This window comes from Fukomys damarensis, unplaced genomic scaffold (genome assembly GCF_012274545.1).
Source record: "Fukomys damarensis isolate Sample0158 unplaced genomic scaffold, DMR_v1.0_HiC HiC_scaffold_19, whole genome shotgun sequence".
In the NCBI taxonomy this organism is placed as follows: Eukaryota; Metazoa; Chordata; class Mammalia; order Rodentia; family Bathyergidae; genus Fukomys; species Fukomys damarensis.
Genome location: NW_022900931.1, coordinates 23,620,235 through 23,640,989, shown reverse-complemented (window position 1 = coordinate 23,640,989; position 20,755 = coordinate 23,620,235). Strand labels below are relative to the sequence as shown.

General features: G+C 39.0%; 1 protein-coding gene across 2 annotated transcripts; it reads left to right on the top strand.

Annotated features, from left to right (window-relative positions):
* Positions 1–6,537: 6,537 nt before the first annotated feature.
* On the top strand, positions 6,538–17,113 carry LOC104875842 (oxidized low-density lipoprotein receptor 1). Of its 2 annotated transcripts, XM_010643569.3 has the most exons (6): positions 6,538–6,619; positions 8,865–8,966; positions 10,835–11,080; positions 15,526–15,665; positions 16,112–16,227; positions 16,535–17,113. In XM_010643569.3, exons 1-6 carry the CDS (start codon positions 6,544–6,546, stop codon positions 16,677–16,679), a joined length of 825 nt encoding a protein of 274 aa, XP_010641871.1. In that variant the 5' UTR covers positions 6,538–6,543; the 3' UTR covers positions 16,680–17,113. The 2 variants fall into 2 exon arrangements, with proteins under 2 accessions (XP_010641871.1, XP_019066105.1); XM_019210560.1 differs by lacking the exons at positions 15,526–15,665; positions 16,535–17,113 and having other exon boundaries at positions 6,544–6,619; positions 16,112–16,143.
* Positions 17,114–20,755: the final 3,642 nt, after the last annotated feature.

The window sequence follows — 20,755 nt, the reverse complement described above, 5'->3', positions numbered from 1 at the left end:
GGGTCATTTATTCCTAACCATTGAGGCGGGACTGAGCAGCTACCCAATGACCTCGAAAGCCATCCCACCTTTGTGGCGAGGAGACCCGAACGTTAGGACTTCCAGGTGCTCTCCGTGGTCTCCTCCACTCACTGCATTTCTCTGGAACACATGAGCCAGACACGCAGACCTGTGCTCCAAAAACTGGCTCCTAAGGTCCACAGATTTCTTTCTTTGTGTTTTGTCGTTTTCCTCGTTTCTCTCCTCTCTCACCTTCTCCCTCCCTCCTGCTCCTCTTCCACCCCTCTTCCTCCTCATCCTCTTCTTTCACCTCCTTTGTCTTCTTTCTCTTTTCTGGAAAGGGAGGGCTGCGATTGAGAACAGATCCTGCTACTCAGCAGCTAGATGCAGCGATGAGCACTTGCATCCTTATAGGAGGCTGAGGCAGGAGGATCACTTGAGCTCAGGGATTTGAGACCACCCTGGGAGACAAAATGAGACCCTGATCTTAAGATAAATAAATAAATAAATAAATAAATAAATAAATAAATGAAAGAGGCAATCTTGTCACTCTAGAAAGCAAACAACAGGTCAGAGGAAAAAAAAAAACCCACATGGAACATAATACTAGGAATATGTCTGCTGGAATGAATGAAGGATTTATACTCAAGTAAATAATCTTTTACTGAATGCAAAGTATTTGATGAGAGTATTAGACACTAGTTTACCATGATATATCTGTCTCATAAGAATGGGATAATACTATGTGATGCTTTTTAACTCTGAAAGGCTAATTTTCCCAAGCAGTTGTTGAGGGGCAACAGCTGATCAGTACTGACCACCTCCCCAAAAGCTGTCACACACCGTGACACTGAATGCAGAAAAGAAACACTTTCTCTTCCCCTAAAGAAAACAGAGTAAGACAATATCCTGGCATGATGTTGATTATTACAATCTACTTGATTCAAAACTAAATGAATACGGATTTTTTTAAAAGTAAAGTTAATGGAATTAGGATGAAGAATGCTTTCCAAATTTTAATAGAAAACTTGACAAGGTAAAAGGCTTTGTGTAGGACAGGAAGAGCAGGACTTTAGTTATGGCCCTTCACTAAATTATTATGTGGTTTCCTCAGTCCTCTCGCACTCATAAAGCAGGAGCGAAGTGTCTCCTTGGCATGCGTCAGATGTGATTTCACAGAGAAAATAAAGTGAGAGACAAGAAATCTTCCCGCCTCTCCACTCTGGGGACTGGAGTGAGGGAGTGCTGAACTTTGTCTATAACAGACCCTCTCTGTTTCTGGTACTGGGGGTCATTTCCAGTGTGCTCTACTGCTGAGCTATACCCACAGCCCCATTCCCTTCTGTTTTTGAGGCAGGATCTCTCCAAATCACCCAGGCTGGGCTAGAATTGGTGATCTGCTGCCTCAGCCTCCTTCAGTGCTAGGATTTCAGATGTGCATCACTGTACCTGGCTTTCTCTCTCTCTCTCTCTCTCTCTCTCTCTCTCTCTCTCTCTCTCTCTATGTTGGGGACTGAACTTGAGCTCACACTTGCCAGATGAATACTCTATACTTGAGCTAAATTGCCAGCTGAGCCCTTTTTGCATTGTTATTTTGAGACAAGGTCTTACTAAATTGCCCAAGTTGGCCTCAAACTTGTAATCTTCCAGCCTCAGCCTCCTGAGTAGCTGGGATTATAGGCATGTGCTACTGTGCCTGTCAAGAAGGCATTTGCGTAGAATATTTCTATTCAATAACACATCCCTGGGAAGCATCGTGAACCTTTCCCCTCTCTTGTACTTGTTAGATAGACAGCAAAATGTCATGGCTAACAGCCTGGCTAGAATACTTGGGATTCATTACTTCTTTTTTCATGTATTAGCTGTGTGATCTTGGAAAGGTTATTACATCTCTCTGTGGGTTAATGGTGATGTTCATGTCATAGACTTGAAATAAGTAAATAAGTTAATATGCACAATGCATGTAATAGTCCTGATAACAAGTGTTTTACATAAGCCAAGATGATTTTCATTTTACTATATTTTACAAATAATCCCTACTTTCAAAACGCTGGATAATGAATGTCTTTCCTCTTGTGCACATTTTTACAGCAGTCCCTCTCTAGCCTGTGTCTCAGGGTCCTGATACAGAGTTCTGGTTCTTGACTATTTCCCTGTGCTCATGTGGCCCTCATTTTCCCAGCCCTTCCAGCCTCCACCAGCACGAGCAGGTTTGCAGTTAACAAGGCTCTCCCTGCTTGCTGCACTTTCCTGGTGTGTGATCTCCATCACCTTTTTTGCCCTCCAGCTTCCTTACAAGCTTGAACAAAATAGGTTTCTGTTAATGACTACCTTGTTATTTGCTTTCTTAGAATTACTCTTGCCATTTCTGTTTTCTCACTAGAGTATTCCCTGGGAAAAGAAAACTTCATTTTTATCCTAAGGAATGTAATTATGCCTTGTGAGAGTGTCGACTTAGGGACTGCTATGTAGGGATCCTTTATAGATAATTGAGATGGATGAGAAGACTGGAAAAGGTACCCATGTGCAGGGGCAGAGAACAGCAGCTGGGGTCATTATAACCTGACCCAACCTTGTGCGGTTCCATTAAGCTTGTGAATCATTAGCTTGTGCCCACACTGTTAAGGACTTGGATTGGAACCAGTGGAAGGTGCTTCAATAAGACCTTTTCACCTACACTTTTGGAAATTGTTAGACAAGCACTATAACAAGTGTAGCCAAAAGTGCTTACTTCTGGTTTCTTTGATTGTCTCTTCATGCTGTTAGTGCTTTCTCTGGCTGTGCAGAAGCTTTTCAATAAGATGAGAAGAGACAACCCATAGTGTGGGGAAAACTTTTTTGCCAGCTGTTCCTTAGACAAAGGTCTACTACCTAGAATATATAAAGAACTTTAAAAAAATCAGATCTCCCAAATTTAAAGACCCAATCCAAAAATGAGCATCTGGAATGAACAGACATTTCTCAGACAAAGAAGTAAAAGCAGCAAATAAACATAAGAAAAAATGTTCAATATCACTGGTCATTCGAGAGATGCAGATAAAAACAACACTGAGATTCCACCTCATCCCAGAAAGAATGGCTGCTATCAAGAAATCAACCAATGACAAATGTTGGCGGGGTTGTGGGGAGAAAGGAACCCTTCTCCCTCGTTGGTGGGAGAGCAGACTGGTGCAACCACTGTGGAAATCAGTATGGAGATACCTCAAACAACTAGCATTAGAGGTCCCATTTGACCCAGCTATTCCTCTGCTGTGTATCTTCCCAAAAGAATTAAAGGAATCATACCACAGCGATATATGTGCAACCATGTTCATATTGGCTCAGTTTATAGTAGCTAAAACTTGGAAACAGCCCAATTGTCCATCAACTGGAGAATGAATTTAAAATGTGTGGTTTTAAAAAATAAAATGGAATACTACTCAGCCATAAAGAATGAAAAACTGAGCCAGGCGTGGTGGTGTATGCCTGTAATCAATCCCAGCACTCAGGAGGCTGAGGCAGGAGGATTGCTGTGAGTTCGAGACCAGCCTGGTCTACATAGTGAGTTCCAGGTCAGTCTCAACTATATAAGACCCTGTCTCAAAAAAAACCAAAAAAAAAAAAAAAAAAAAAAAAAAAAGAATGAGAAACTGGAGACATTTATAGCTAAATGGATGCACACTGAGGCCATACTCTTAAGTGAAATAAACAGAACACACATTTGTAAATACCAAATAGCTTCTCTGGTGTGAGAAACTGAAAGTGTAAATAAGGACTAAAAGGCATAATAGATAATGTGAGCTAGGAAGAAAGGGGGTAAAGGGGAAGGGAAAGTGGGAGGGGTAGGGGAAAGGAAAGTAGGGGAAGGAATACATATGAGAAAAGGAGAAAGTGGAAACAAAGTCTTTGCAAATAGGGAGGCATGGAGGGGATGAAGGGAGGGCAGGAGAATGGGGAAAATATAAGACCCAAGTTACATCATGTAAAGGTACAAATTGTCAATTATGAATGTCGGCATATTGTATACCTAAAATGTACCAATGGAATTAATGAATCAACAGCAAAAACAGCAACACAACCCTGGCTACAAGGCTGCATTCTTATGCAAAAGCTCAGCTGGGGAGGCATCTACTTGCAAGTTCCCTCAGGCAAGATCCTTTCTTTGGAGCTGTGGGATAGGTATGTGTTTGCTTCTAAAGTCCAGATGGAAACATATATAGAGAGAGGGATGAGGAGAGGTGGGAAAATGGGGAGTTGTAATCAAAGTGCTCTAGAAAAGCCAAAAGAAAAAAACAAAAAAACCCAAAACCAGATACACACACACACACACACACACACACACACACACACACACACACACATAAATATCTATAATTTTTTGATAAGTAAATTGATAGAACCTGGCCAGTCCAAATCTTTGGGTCCTGCCAACTAACTGAAAATCCACGAGAGCAAATGTGTCCATTCCAGTTGATAGGATGGATAGCTAGAAGAGTTAGTTGTGTGTAGTTTCAGCCCATGGGCATGTGTTGGATAATTTTTTCTAACTAGGGGCAAAGTTAATTTTTCTGCTCTTCAGGCCTTTATCTTTTCAATGAGGCCCCACCCACTTTACAGACTGAAGTCTGTTTTATTCTAATGATGAATGCGTTAACCTCATACCCAAAGCCCCTATCTTGGGCACCCCATGGCTCAGGGAAGACAATAAATAAAATTTACTATCACTGGAGTTGTTGTTTAAGGTTGAATTTCACCTGGAGAAGATTTAAAAAGTTCAAGAAGTGGGTTGTGGTGATGGCTACCTAACATTGTAAATGTATTTAACGCCACACTGATCAGTGTATTTACAATGGTTAAAATTGCAACCATTTTATGGCATCTAAAATAACTGAGTCACTGTGGAAATCAAACATTGTCATTTTCATTGTGATGTTATTCTGGTATTTACTAATGCATTATTATAAGAGATTTCGTGAGAGTCCACTTGTGTGCCAACATGATGATTGTAGAAATGTGTCTGAGGCAGGACCTGATTTCCTGGCACTCTGCCCAGGGAGCTGGGATGGGGCTTGGTGATAAAGATAACGAGGACTTCTTCTTTTTTAATCAGTGTATTGTTAAAGTACATGTTTTCAGTACATAATGATTACATTTATCATAGGAAGTTTGTACCTGTACATATGGGGATGTTTTACAAGCAGGTTTGGCAAGGTTATATTTGCTACATGGTGAGTTTTGGTAAACTATGTTAAATGTAAGATAAACTATTTTTAATTTGCTGTTGGATATTCTGCATGGAAAAAGAGAATTAAGAACAGTTGGGAGGAAGAAAATGTAATCTTAATTAGACTGTGAGCCTTGGTGATTTTTCCTAATTACCTAGATACTTTATGTATTTATTAGTTTTACAACCTTCTTTTATCTATCATTTCATTTTTATTTGTCCCATAGTAGTTTAAAGCAGATTTCAGATACCATAATTTTTTACATAGATACTTCAGAAAATAACTTTTATAGGTAAAACTTTTTAAAAAGTACATATAACTTCAGCAATTATTTATTTTCTGCACATAGGGGTGTGAAGAGAAAAATAAGTGCAGATTCCATCTGTGCATATATATATATATATATATATATATAGAGAGAGAGAGAGAGAGAGAGAGAGAGAGACATACTTATGAGGATCTCATGGAAAGTCTTTGTGACTCAAGTTAATCATGGGTTAAACTCAAAGGTAGTTTTTTTCTGGGTTATTTAACTATGCTGACTATTACTACTAATATAGTGTGACTACTATTTATTGAGTTCTTATATTCCAAATACAATGCTTGTCATATATACTAACATTTTCCCAAACTTATATGGGCAAAGACATAGATCCATTGTTAAATAATTCCCCAAGACAATAGACCATGGGAAAGATTTGAGCTAGCTGTGTCTAGTTCAGTGACTCTCTACTGCTATGTTATACTGGCGTTGTATGAAACAGTGCACCTCTTTGCATTCTAAGATTACCCAACATATAAGAATCATATGAGATTCACCTCAAATTCCTAAGTCTATGGTCAGTTGAAACAATGAATATTAAAAAGGGAAATGAGTGACTTATGAAAGACACCATGTGGAGAAAATGTCCCATAATGAAATTAACAAAGAAACAAATGTGAACGCTGGAATCAGAAAATGTTGTCCTAATGAACGCTCTTCTACAATTTGACTGTAATTTATTCTCTTGAATTTAAACTTTCCCTGTCTGATGAGTGCAACAGTGCCTCTTCTTTCTCATAGAAAATATGTTTTTCCTTAAAAAAAAAAAGACTTTGTGAAATATCGTGAAACACCATCAAATTCACTACTTTCCCCACTTGAAGTAGACATAACCCAAGAGTTTGCATCAGCCAACTTCCCAGTATGAAGCAAAGCCTCCCCTCCCTCCTAGCAATGATTGAGTCATTCTCCTACTAGATAACAGTAGCTATTTAAACACTCCGGTGCAAGCTCACACATTTTCAGTTTGTTGTAGTTCTTCACTGCTTCGTCCTCTCACTTAACTTGAATTTGGAAATGACTTTTGATGATCTCAAGATGAACTCTATGAAGGACCAGCCAGATCAGAAGTCATTTGGAAAGAAAGCTAAAGGTACCAGGGGTGGGAGACTATGTGCGAGGACAGATTTCAAGTGGGAGCTCAGGAAATGTAAATTTACTGAACACTGTGATTAGAAAGCTAAAATACTCAAAAATCAGAAAATATAAGAGAATCAATACCACTTAAATAAAAGCAATTAGGATAGAATGGTGATGGTGATGATTATCTTACCCTATTTATCTATAAGCAGTTTTCTACTGGTGACTTTATTATTATTGTTGTTGTTGAATGGGGGATCGAACTCGGGACCTTGCTGCTTGAGAGGCAGGTGCGGTGCCACTGAGCTAAATCCCCGGCCCTCTACTACTGACTTTAAACGCAGGATTTCTGGGAATCTTTACTATGACACTTTGAGACTGATATTCTATGACTCCCTTTTACAGAATGTTAAGTTAAGATGCAGAGGATTAATAAGAATCACCTAGTTTCACGAGCTAGAACTAGGATCATACTACAAACTCCCAGTATCCAGTATCCATGACAGGAATTCAGGAAATCATGTATAAAGTGGTAACTTTTATAACAGTTCTTAAAATATTGCAAAAAACTTGTAATATTTTATTAATTATCCAAAGCAGATTAAGAGATACTCAGTATGGTTTAGTAGAAATTATATTTTGTTATATACTACTGCTTTGGAAATTATGATTTCTATTTGACACATGCAGGTATACACCAGTTTTTTAAGTTCAATTCCACAGGGAACCAAGATAAATTGCCTTTTATTTTATTTTTATTTTGAGAAAAGGGAATAAAATGCAAGAAGGGGAAGACAGACAAATATTGTCAGAAATTTGGATAAAGAAATTTCAAACCATGTTTTTATAAACAAACTAGAATTTCTTTCAAATGATAAAATAAGAGTAAACATGGAATAACTTAAAATTTGAGCTGATGAACTAACTTGCTGTGAAAACACTTCTGGCATTTGCTGGTGGACTTATAAACTAACAATAGCCATGTTTTTATTTATCCATTCACTCATTCATCATTCATGTAGTAAATATTAAGTCTGACTTTCATTATAAATAACTATACTTTCATAACTTTGGTTAGGTCTGTCACATACTCAAAGGATAAGAAATATGTACTCACAGATACTTGCTAAGATTAGGCAATTCTTTGCAAGAGATGAAATTTCTGGTTACTTCTCTGCTAGCTTGCATGCCACATGGGAGGAGATGATAACTCATTAAATCAGGCAATATGTTCCTCCCTGTCAGAATTTCTATTTATCACCCCTAGAATCTAACGTAATGCTTTTGACACCTGAGAACTCCATGAATATATTTGATCATAGTTTGACTTGGATCATTGAACATCCACATGGGAAATTTTGTTATATGATGTTCCAAGCAATGTAGATACTGACATTGACTGAAGTCCTATGTTTTGGTCTTAATAGCTGGTGTTCTTTATGGTGTGGTCTTAAACAAGTCACTGAATCTTTCAGTTTTGTTCTTTACATACAGAGGTGAACATTACCAGAGCTTTATTTATCTCATGAGGTAGGAAAACCTAATATGTAAATGATATGGGTTGTTTCTTGCCAAAGAAGTATCTAGAATGAATGATCAGATGTAGGCACACCTCTGAGCTCCGTGACTTATTTTCAGTACAGTGGTAAATTTTTCTGTGGCCTATAGTGGCTGTATTAGGCACACTGTTAATATAAGTCAAAGTAAAGCCACGTTTTCATTCCTCTTTTATTTTGGTTAGTGATTCCAGTTTCAAGATGTAATTACAGTGGAATGAAAATGAAAACAAAATTATGTAGAGAATTATGTAGAGGAAATATCAACTAATTGGCTAGAGCTCATTTGCTTGATATCTTAGCTTTATACCGTGTTACTCATAAAACGTGTGTGTGTGTGTGTGCATGCGCACATGTTTCATATTGCATGGACATAGCTGATCGAACCACATTGGACTGAGAGTTCCTTAAAGAGTCGTTGTAGAGGGTAGAAAATGAATAAGGTTCAGCATCAGATACTTAGAGTCAGATATCAGATACTGAATTTCAGCTTTTAAGTTTACCAGTTGTGTGACCCATGAGAAAATTACTTAAATGCTTTAACTGTCCATATTTTCCTCTGTATGTACAATGAGTTATTTAGAGCCATTGAGAGGATGAGAGATAAGGAATACAGAACAGCAAGGACAGGCAGGATCCGATGTATGATCTTATGCTTGGTCCATCTTTTGGGCCTTTCTGGTTCTATCCCCCACCCTCCAGGTCTTCGTCTCCTTTCTTCTCCGTGCTGGTGCCCCGCTGCCATAACTCTGGGCATCCTTAGCCTGGGATTGTTGGTGACCCTTATATTGCTGAGGAAGCAACGTAAGTGCTGAAACAGAAAAATGGGCGTGGGGAGTGAGGGTTCATAAACACAGCTCATCAGTGTGTTTCTAACACTGCAAAGCAGCCTTGACTGAGAGTCATTGAAGGCTAAATGCTTTCAGAATGAGTGGGAAGAGCAACTGGGATTTTGTGTTTGTTTCCAAGAGGATAGAGGCATGGGATAAAGATGGTACATGGCAGAGGTTTCATATTTATTATTTGGGTTTATTTTTTTACTTCAGAGACAGAGAGATCATATTTAAACACTAGCGCGACGGCGAATAAAATAATTTGAAGTACCTGGGCCTGGTGTTGCCCACCAGTAATCCCAGCAATCTGAAGGCTGAGGCAGGAGGATTGCAAATTCAAGGCCAATCTGGGCAGTTTAGTGACTTAATGAGACGCCGCTTCAAAATTAAAAGGAAAAAAAATTAAAAGATTGAGGAACTCGGGGGAAGGCCCTGGGTTCAAGCCTCAGTATAGAAACAAACAAACAAAAATAATGACATCATCAGAAGAACACAACAGGAAAAACATTATTTAGTTCTTGTTGCATTTTAATAGACGATTAAATACCATTGTAATGTTAACAACCAGGAGTACAACCTTAGTAATAAAACATTTAAAACAAATTGTACTTTAAATTTGTTATGTAAACATTTAGGAAAGAAGGGATATTGAGAGGCAAAGAAAGAGGTGAAACTAAAGGATCAAAGTAATCAGGAAAAGGGCCAGGGATTTAGCTCAGCGGTTCAGTGGCCTGTGTCACAAGCACAAGGACCCTAGTTCTATCCCCGGTACCACAAAAAAACAAAAAACCAACAAAGTAACCAGGAAAGGAAGAAAAGACATCCATCATTCAGCAGAGCCACCTGCGCACTCAGGTAGTAGATCTGAGTCTTTCAGCTGGCCAGATCTCAGCTCCCCGGGCCCAAGGCTTTTGAAGTGCCATTTGCTCTCAGTTGCTTGGTTCATAACATACTTTTATTTTCAGCCTATGGGCCTTTCCTTGTGATTGGGAAGAGGGTCTTCCACTCAGTGGCCAGGATTGGAAGAGGGATCTTCTGAGGCTTTGATCACTTTGCAAAAGTCTCAGCTCTGGCCTTTGAGACAGGCTGTTTGCTTTCTTTTGCACCATGAGGATTCCAGAACTGAGATCGTTGGCCCACACCACTCACTGCTGCTGGATTTCACCAGTTCAGTTTTATCTCCCATCTTCCTAAAGTATGCTATGGCTAAAAATAAAAATTAGAAAAGAAAAAGTTGGAGACTGTTGCGTTACAGTGCTTTAAACGTTTGGCGGGCACCTGAAGAAAGGACAAAGTTTACAGTTCCTAAATAAAATTCAGAAATCTGAAAGGGTGGACAGAATAGAAAGAGACACAATAGAGAAATTAAGACACATATAGAATAAATCACCAAGACCAGTTCCTGCTCATACTGTGCCCAATGGGCCGTGGACTATTTTAAATGATCTGTAATTTATTTATTTCATTGATACAACTTATCTTGCAGAACTTTTATTTTGTGTGTAACTCTTGGAAAACAAAATATAGGTCAACCTTCTCATCATAAGTATCTGCATAATTCTGAACATTAAAATATACTGCAGGAGTATCAACTAACTTCCAAAATAAGAAATTCTTAGTAAATTCAGATCATTTCCATCAGCTTTTGAAGTGCTCTTTGCTTCTCACTTAACGCTCAAGTTCACAAAATATTTCCATTCTCAATCTACAAGTGCTTCCGAATCTCTCAATGCTTCTTGAAGTAGATCATTTGATTCTGCGTTTTGATTTCCTTAAAATGCAGAAGGGGGGTTTTATATTGGAGATTGTAAATGGAATCATAATTTAACTATGGTTTAGTATTTCAGGTATCTGACCTCCTAAAACAAAGCCAAGCAAACCTGACTCACCAGGAAAATATCCTGAAAGGACAGCTGTTAGCCCAGCAGCAAGCAGAGAAACGTTGGCAGAATTCACAGAGGGAGCTCAGAAGAATGATAGATACCCTTTACCAGAAGCTGGACGAGAGGTCCAAAGAGAAAATAGAACTTCACAAGCAGAACCTGGGTCTCCAAGAAGCTCTGGCGAGAACGGAAAATTATTCAGGTACCGGGGAGGGGGCCTGAAGGGGTGACCGCACATTTCCCACTCAGTCTTAAGCATTTTTTCATGTATCTGTAGGCATAAAATTGTCATACGGACACAGTTTTCGGTGTTCATTCATAACGCTGTGTGCCCAGACGTCCTCTAATTTGTCATCTCCACCCTAACCTGTGTCAAATCTAGGGACATCTGATTTAATTAAGCAAAACTTTTGGTAGATTTCAGTTTTCTTCTTTGAAAGGAGAGCCTCTTGTTTCTCTTTAAAGTTCTAGCTTTCAGATTTATCAGAAGAACCTTCTGTACCACATGCTGTACATACTTGCCTCTTCCCATTCTCATGTGTCTCAGTCATCAGATTTCTCTTTGTAAGGGGTCTTTCCAGTCACCCCTGACCCCACCTCAGCCCCAGCTTCACTCTGTGACACTTTTGCAAAGTGCGCTACAGCAATCTCAATAGAATCCATGGAGAGAGGCTGTTTGGAAGGATCAGGTGGATACAGGCAGGTTAGACAAGCATGCAAGGGTCCAAGAACTGAGTTATCCTAAGAATCGACTTAATCTCAGCTGTTTAAAGAGTGGTAGAATCTAGGAGGGAGACAGAAATAGCATGTAAAAAATTATGATGTGAACTCCAGTATGATTGCATTAATTTCAACAATGTGTAATTAAGTCAAGTGTTTGCTTTCAGCCCTGAGCCAAGTTCCAAGGCATGAGATAGAGACCCTTTCAGATATCTGTCTCTTCCTGTGAAATGCATGAATGAGAGCCCTATTTTCTTTTATTGAGTTTATTGGCACATTTCAGGTATGCAGTACAATTACATTTGTTATTGGGATCTTGTACCTTTACATGACAGGTTTTGGTTCTCATATTTTCCCCCTTGTCCCTGCCCTCCCTTCGCCCCCTCCTCCCCTCCCCATTTACAAACACTTTATTTCCATTTTTTCATTTTGTCATATTTTTTTCTTTTCCCTTATTACCTATCCCCTACCCTTCCATTTTCCCTACACCTTTAGCCCTTTTCTTCCTATTTCACATGGTCAATTATCTCATTAGGATCTTATGTACTATTATAGCTTTTCACACCAGAGAAACTATTCAGTATTTACACATGTGTGACTTATTTATTTCACTTAGGAGTATGTCCTCAATATGTATCCATTTTCCTATGAATGAATCTAATTTCTCATTCTTTATGGCTGAGTAGTATTCCATTTTATAGAAAAACCACATCGTCTTTATCCAGTTTCCAACTGATGGGCAAAAGGGCTGTTTCCAAGTTTTAGCTATTACAAACTGTGCCGCTATAAACATGGGTGCGCATACATCACTGAGATATCATTCTTTTAGTTCTTTTGGAAAGATACCCAGCAGAGGGATGGCTGGGTCAAATGGAACCTCCAGTCCAAGGAGAGCCCTATTTTCTAAATTAGTGACTAAGTGCCACTGCTAAGCAGATTTCTCCAGCTTCTTGCTTGTATAGCTCACTTGTTTTGAAATATGTAATTTCTTAGCATAAGGATTACATACTCACAGATAAACATATCTTTATTTCATAGACCAAAATTGAGATGGATATAGATGAAAATTAGTGTGTTTTTTTGCATAAAGTTTTTTTGTTTAGAAATCCTTTCAGTATTTGCAGAGCAACTTAAATTTGCAAAATAAGCAGAAGTTTTTAGACTAACTAATCTTTAGCAAATGTCAGTCACATATTTCATTTTTTTAGGGAGAGAGCTTTCAATGCAATAAATGATTTTAGTACCTCAAGGGAGGCTCAAAGAAAGAAGATACTATGTCAAGGGCAGGCATGTTTACATGAGCAAATATAGCCGCATACCAACAAAGGGTCTGTTTCACAAGGGTATAAAAAAGTTTTTTAAAATCAATTGTAAATGGATTAAACTGATGGGATTAAATCTATGTGAGGACTGGCTGGTGCCATCTCCCATGTCAGGCATCTGTAAATACTCAGGCAGAGCAGATATTATGTCCATCACTGGTAGGTGTGCCGAGTAACATGTTACATTCCTTAACAGTGCCAAAGGCCAATGGGCAGAGATACTAAATAAAGTTCTGCTTTCATCAAGCATCTCTGAGAAAATTCTAAATTTAGTGATGATGCTAAAATACTACATGAAGCAATATTCTAATTTTTTTAAAAATTTGAAGCAAGTTTTACCTTTCTTACTAATCATTCTGTGGTATTCAGTAGCTAGCTAGCTAGCTAGCTAGATAATAGATAGGGAGAGAGGCTATAAGGAGTCATCACAAGTTTGCTGGAGGTCATCAAAGTAGTAAGAGGTACAGACATCACAGTAATGTATTTTACAATTGATATCAGAATTCATTCTTAGTCTTAAGTCCATGCAAATACTTTGTTAAAAATGACAGATCCCAGATTGACCCCAAGATTCTATATCAGAAGGTCTTGTGGAGCAGTGAGAAATATCTTCTCAGATGGCTGAAACTTAGAAGTTTGGGATTAAGTGTGTTTTCATAGTTAAAGACACAGCCTCCAAAGGTTAGCTTGTGGAGGTTCAAATTTCCATTTCCTTTCTGTCAAATGATGACATGGGTAGTTACGAGGGTTAAATGAGTTCATATATGTAAAGCACTTTCAACAGTTTCTGGCACATGATAAACAATATTTGTTAAATCTTACATACTATAGTATATATCATATAATATACATATACAGCACAGTATGTATCACCTAATACATCATTATTATACATATACTATATATCATATATACATATAATATATAAACGTATAACATACATATATGGGATAAATTATAGGATATACATATCTAATACAGTATATAACATATAATACACATACATAACATGTGTGTATACTCTCCATAATAGTATATAGTATACTATATAGTATAATATGCATATAGTGTAATATGTATATAGGACATGTGTCATTTTGGCTTTGTCATAGCTTGGAAAATTTGTCTAGACTATTTCTTTAGTATGAAAATTGATTTTTTTACATTTACATATGAAGCTGAGGAAATTAAGAATAATGTTGTATTTATTCCTTTCAAGTTGACCTTTTGTGTGACCTTTCCCATTCACTTTTATCATTTTTTTCAGTGTCCTCTTACTTTCTCCTTTCTGGTAAAGTCTGCTCTTATAAAATTACATGATGATTTTATGCCACAATGAGAAATAAAAACTAAAATATAACCCTTCTAGTAGATTTTAATTTTCTTCACATTTGGCTGTGCTTCTTAAAGAGGGTCCAAGCACTACTAACACAAAGCGAAGATGAAGGTGTGGATGCCAGTGTTGTGATGATTTTGGGGGTTGTTGGAACCGTCTACAAACATGTAGACATTGGCATGTGTCGCTTTTGCCTAAACCCTCAATTGGGTTTGTTGGATTCCCTGGGAATTTTTCCACTGAGAATGTCCATATTTCCTGAAATCTTATTGCAATTGAGATGCTCATTTCATACCAATATAATCATACAACCAATTTGTACAAAAGAAATACAGCATTGGCCACTATTTAACATTAAATTTTGTCATAATCACACTTTTGTTTTGTTTGGTACTGGGCATTGAACTCAGGTCCTTGTGCTTGCAAGGCAGGCGGTGGAACCACTGGGCTAAGTCCCAGCCCCATAATCACACTTTTTAAAAAAAGAAGGGGATGAAACAAATTTTAGTAATATTCTAGTTACCCCCAAATATTGGAAACATTAATTCAATACCATTGATTATAAATGTGAAAGTTTACATCTTCTCCACCTGCAATTTCAAAGTCTGATGTGTACTTCATACTTTCCAGCCCTTCTTAATGGTAAGAAGCTACATTGTCCTAAGTACAGGATTCACGTTTTCTCTCTCGATCAGCACTTGTCTAAAAACAGAAAGTTTAGAACCCAATCTTATTCAAGACATGAAATTCTAAAACTCAAGAACATTACTTTTAATGACAAGAGAGCTATCAAATATCCATCTTTAGCCGGGCACAGTGGCACACACCCGTAATCTCAGCCCTTGGGAGTCTAGGGCAAGGGGATCCCTATGATCTTCCAGGCCAGCCTGAACTACAAAACAAGACCCGGTCTCAATTTCTCTACTTCTATTTCTATATTTCTCACTTCCAGTTTTCCAAGTATAAGCCAAAAATTAATCAGGTTCTGAAATTACACCCCTTCTTCTTTTTTTAATAGAGGAAGTAAAAATACTAAATGAGAAGTAAGTTTAGTTTGCTAAAATCGATTTTTTTCTCTTTTTCTTCAAAAAGAAAGTAAGGAAAAATAATGATTCTGAGGCTGTTTAGGTCTAATTTCAGAGTGTGGATGTAATTTCAGTCAAGAAGAAATGGTGGGCCTATGGGGGATTGAAGGAAAGTTGGCTCAACAGTGGTAGAAGCGCTTCTGCTCAGACGTAACTCAGTCATCAGGTCTGCTGTACCTCCTAGGGCCTTGTCCGCAGGACTGGATCTGGCATGGAGAAAACTGCTACTTATTTTCCTCGGGAATGTTTAATTGGCAAAAGAGTAGCAAGAACTGCTCAGCTTTGGGTGCTCAGTTGCTGAAAATTAATAACAAGGGTGACCTGGTAAGTGTCGATGGGTGACTGCGGGGCGGGGCTGGAGCGCTGGTTAATGGTAAAACACATCTACCTTAGGTCCTGGGTGGAGGAGTCCTTAGGAGTGAAATATACCAGTTTTGTTTGTTTGTTTTGTTTTTTTAAACCTAGCCTGTTCATATGCATGACATTGGATTGACAGGCTGTGTAATATTGTGGGCTTCAGTAAACATTTCTGTACAATCAGGAAGGGGTCCCAAAGATCCTTTTTATTTATTTATTTTTGGGGTACCGGGATTCAAACTGTGGACCTTGCCCTTGTGAGACAGAAGCGGAACCACTGAACTAGATCACCGGCCCAAAGATCCTTTTGGTTTTGTTCTGCTTTTTTTAGTCTCATGGATTTAGTGCTACCTGACTCAAGTTTCCAAAAGCCTATATTGATTCTATCAGCTCAGACCTATTTCTCCCCACAGGATTTCATCCGGGAAGCCACCTCCCATTCTAATCTCCCATTCTGGATGGGACTGAGACTGCAGAAGCCCGGGAATTTGTGGCACTGGGAGGACAGTTCTCCTCTGAGGCCCCACTTGTAAGTTTCCCACTCTTCTGGATGCCTATGCTAAGTTTTCTTTTCCTTGCGGAACTGGCTTTGAATTCACTGCCGCATTCCGTGGATGTCCTCTTCTTGCCGCAATGAAGCTTGCAGAATTTGTGCACGTCTCCTCCCTCACCTCTCTCCCAAAGGGATTTGACAACTGATCCTTTCTGGCCTACTCTGGAGTTTTCCTTCCCACTTTCATTTCTGATCTAAGGTTTAAACAAGGCCAAGTTTCTGACGGTAGGTGGACTGCTAAGGTGACTGCAAATCTAACTTTTTCTTCTATTCCCAACCATAGGTTTAAACTTCAAGGTGCTTTTCCTAACATGTACTCTTCAGATACTTGTGCGTATATACAACGGGGAGATGTTTTCCGTGAAAACTGTATTTTAATTGCCACCCCTATATGTCAGAAGTCAGCAGATCTGTTGTGGACACAATAAATCTAAAAAAGCTGGACAAAAAAGGGAAGGTCTTTCAATTTTTCCTGGAAGTGGACTATTTTTCACATCTTGGGAGCAAACCATGAAGGCTTTGAGAACTGACAGTTATAACCAGCTTTAGTACTCCTTGGCAGAGCCTCAGAGTGGACTCATTGGAGGCTAAGACTGGAGCTTCATTGGAGGCTGCCTGACACCTTCAGATCAAGAGCTGCAATTCTATTCGTCCATGTTTGTGTTTTTCAAGCAGTCTGTCCCAAGCCTCCTGCCAACCTTCAGGCCTTTCTGTCCTCCTCTATTTCAAAAATCGACCCCTCACTGAGCTTGGGAAACTACTATCCTGAAGCTTCTGTACCTCAGTGCTGACTTCTGCAACTACGTGCCCAGCTGCATGAGGAAGGCAAAAAAGGATAAATGGGCCCTGAACAGTGCGCGTGATGAGACCAATCAGAGGAGAGGCCACTCTGTGCTCAAGAGTCTCTCGTTCCCCGCTTGAAGGGAACCACTTGCTGGCTTTTTATTGTGGTCCATCTCGAACTCTACCCAGGACACACATAGGTTGTGGTGGACCAGAAAGTCATGGACAGCTTCACTCTTTTCCACAGTTCGTTATCAACCTCTGAGGCTGTCATTAGTTTTTCATCTTTTCTTTGCCAAATAGCAGCCTAATCCAGTGTTTATGAACTACAAAATGGGTGTCCCAGAGACAAAAATAGATTTTTTTTCCTCTAAAGCCCAACCTATTTGTAGACAATCTCTCCTCACCTCTATCATGTTATGCTGTAATTCAGAAATATACAACCAAATGTAGACACTAACAAACAGGACCGGGTATGTAAATATTGCGGACTTCAAAGACATGTGTTAGAAATGCGTCTTCTATTTTCAGAGCTTCTGTCCCCTTCAGGGGACATTCTACTTTAAAAGAAACTTTACTATTTTGCTGCCCACAACATAGCAGTAAATCATATATATTCACATTGTGTATTATCCCCAGGAAGACAAGAGATGTCTTCTCTTGTCGACAACATTGTTGCTATGTGGTTGGCCTACACGATAGACTGCAAGTATTTAAAGCATGGAATCTGAAACATTTCCCACATGCAAACATATTCTCGTCATAAGATGAGCATGTCAGCAACCACGAAGGATTCACTGTGCCCTGCCCTGGCTTCCCCTCTCCACAGCCTCCAGACACCTTTGGCTTACATTCTGGAAGGTTCTCCGTGCATGGAACCATACAATGTGGCCTTTTTTCCTGACTTATTTTACTGTGCATAACTGCATTTGGGTCCATGGGTCTCTGTCTTGGTGATTGCATCAATCATTCGTCCTTTGCTTAATGTTGATTGTCCCCCAGGGGGACTACAATTTGTTTGTCTTATGATTATCTGTTAATGAGATGTGGATTATTTTAGCTGTTGAACAATTACACATAAAGCTGCTGTGAACGTCATGTACAAGTTGTCGTGTGAACCTAAGTTTTCTTTTGTCTTAGGTGAATACCTAGAAGTGCAACATCTGGGTCCTGTAGTAAGTGTATGTTTAGCTATTTAAGAAATTGCTTATCTGTTTCCCAAAGTTGCATCCTTTTACATTTCTGCCAGCAGTGTACAAATGATTCAATTCCACTTTATCTGTGTCAGAATTTGGTATAGACAATCTTTTTCTTTTTTTTTAAACTTCCTCCCCTCCTTAACCTTCCCTCCCTCCTTTGACCTGCTTTCTTTTTTCAAAGGATTCAACTCCTGTTTCCTACTATCTATCTTTTATTTTGCTCTTTGTTTACATTTTTGGGTTTCTCATATAAGAAATCGTGTGACATCTAAGCTTTCACGTCTCATTTGTTTCACTTAACATTGTGTGGTCTCAAAATGCATCCATTTTTCTACAAATCACTCGAGCCTATCCTGCCTTACGGCACAGTAGTACTCCTCCGTGCGTAAATGCTGCATTTTCCTTATCCATTCGTGTGTCGAAGGACACACAGGCTACTTCCCAGGTTTAGCTGTTGTGAGTTAAACTGCTATAAACACGGGTGTGCGTGTATCCCTGTAATGTGTCTTTAAGTCTTTTGGGAAAATGCCTGGAAGGGTAACAGCTGGGTTGAATGGAATTTTTATTTTGTTTTTTGAGCACTTTCTGGTGTGCTGACTTCCAAAGTACTGGTAGTTTACACTTCCAACAACAATGTAGAAGTGTTCCAATGTAGATTTATATATTTTTTTTGTAGTTTTAAAGTTATTATTAATCCCACTAACATTTGTAATATTTTTTTAGAACCATAATCCCCTTATTATTATATAACCTAAGACAGGAGGGGATTAATTTGTTTTTCTAGGCCTTGATTTTCCTCATCTCTGACTCTGCCTTGCCTTCTGTCACAGAGTCATCTGCTCAGCCGCAGGCCCACTCTTTGTTTGTACTGGGGATTGAACTCAGATGAACTCAGCCCTTTTTGTTGTTATTTATTTTTATACACCATATCTGATTTATTCTTGGAGAGAGAAAATACAAACATGGAAAACAATCCATGGTTTCCACTGTCTGTGGTAGGATGAGGGTTTGGTTACAAGGAGGAAGGGGAATATTGGGGTGGGTGAATGTTTATACTCTGTGTGCAGAGTTGTTATAAGTACATAACACATCTTAATTCCTTTTTCCATTTCCTCTCACTCCCTTTCCTATTCCTCCATCTATCAAGATCCATTTTTACTTTTTATTTTGAGATGGGGTCTTGCTAAGTCACCAAGTCTCTAAATTGCCCAGAGTAAGCTCAGACTTGTGATCCTCCTGCCTCTGCCTCCCAGAGTGCTGGGATTACATGTAAGCTGTGCACTGTCAGAAGCTTTCTGTGTTGGAACTGGCCCTCCAGAACAGCTGATTTGGGCATTCATTTCCATTTTTCCTCATATTTCTTTTGAGCTTTGTTTCATCTTTTTTTTCGTTTAAAATCTCTTCCTCCTCAGAAGTCAGCATGGCCTCCTTTTGTGGCATAGTGGCCATGAAAGGTGGGGTGGGACCGCTGTCCTTAGGGTGCGTTGTCAGTGAGCACAATGCAGTTCTTCACCAGGTTAGGCACAGACCACTCCTTGCTGGATGCGTTGTGGACCACACCAATCACTCTCGTTTTCTGACCGAGTGCAATACTCAAGAGACTAGGGAGAGTTTGCTCCCATCCAGCCTCGGGGCACGTACTTCTCCTTTCCTCCTGGCCCTTGACTAATGATGTGCGGTTGGGGTCAATCTTAGTGAGGACAGTGGTGCATCCCAGCTTGTACTTCCTCTTCCGGTGGCAGGGCTTGCTTAGGGTGCAGATCTTGTGCTAGTTGTCCCGGGAGATGCCCATGGCTCAGAGACATCTGCAAAGATTTGACTTGAAATTTTGATTTACAAATATTTATCACTAGTATATGGAAATTCAGTATTTTTATAGTAAGTTTGTACCCTGAAACCTTGATGAATTCCTTTCATTCTTCTAGTAATTTTTATATTGTTAGATTTTCTTTTGTAGGAAGACATCTTTCAGCGTTGTACCCTATGTATGGTGTAAACTATAGATATGATTTGTCAGTTTAAGAAGTGAGCCATCTTTAAAGACACTTAAATTATAAGAAAAAATATTATCTATTTACCTATTATCCTTTTTTTGGTTGTTTTGTTTTTTGTGTGTGTTTTTTGAGACAGGGTCTCACTATGTAGGTAAGACTGACCTGGAACTCACTATGTAGCCCAGGCTGGTCTGGAACTCACAGCAATCTTCCTGCCTCAGCCTCCCAAGTTCTGGGATTACAGGCGTGCACCACCATGCCCGGCTTTGACCCAGAACTTCTGATAAATTCTAGACAAATAATAAATGAGTCATGGTTACTCTGATGGAAGGCTTCAACCCAAAAGCAAACTATGACAAGAGGGAATAATCATACATTTTAATAGTACTTTAATTCCATGCACTAACTGGATACGTGTAAACTTCCTACATTCCCTGTAGGGTAGGTCTGCTTGTGACGACTTTTTCCTGCCTGCCTGTGTCTGAAAGTATTATTATTTTATCTTGTTTTGTGAAAAGTCTTTTCACT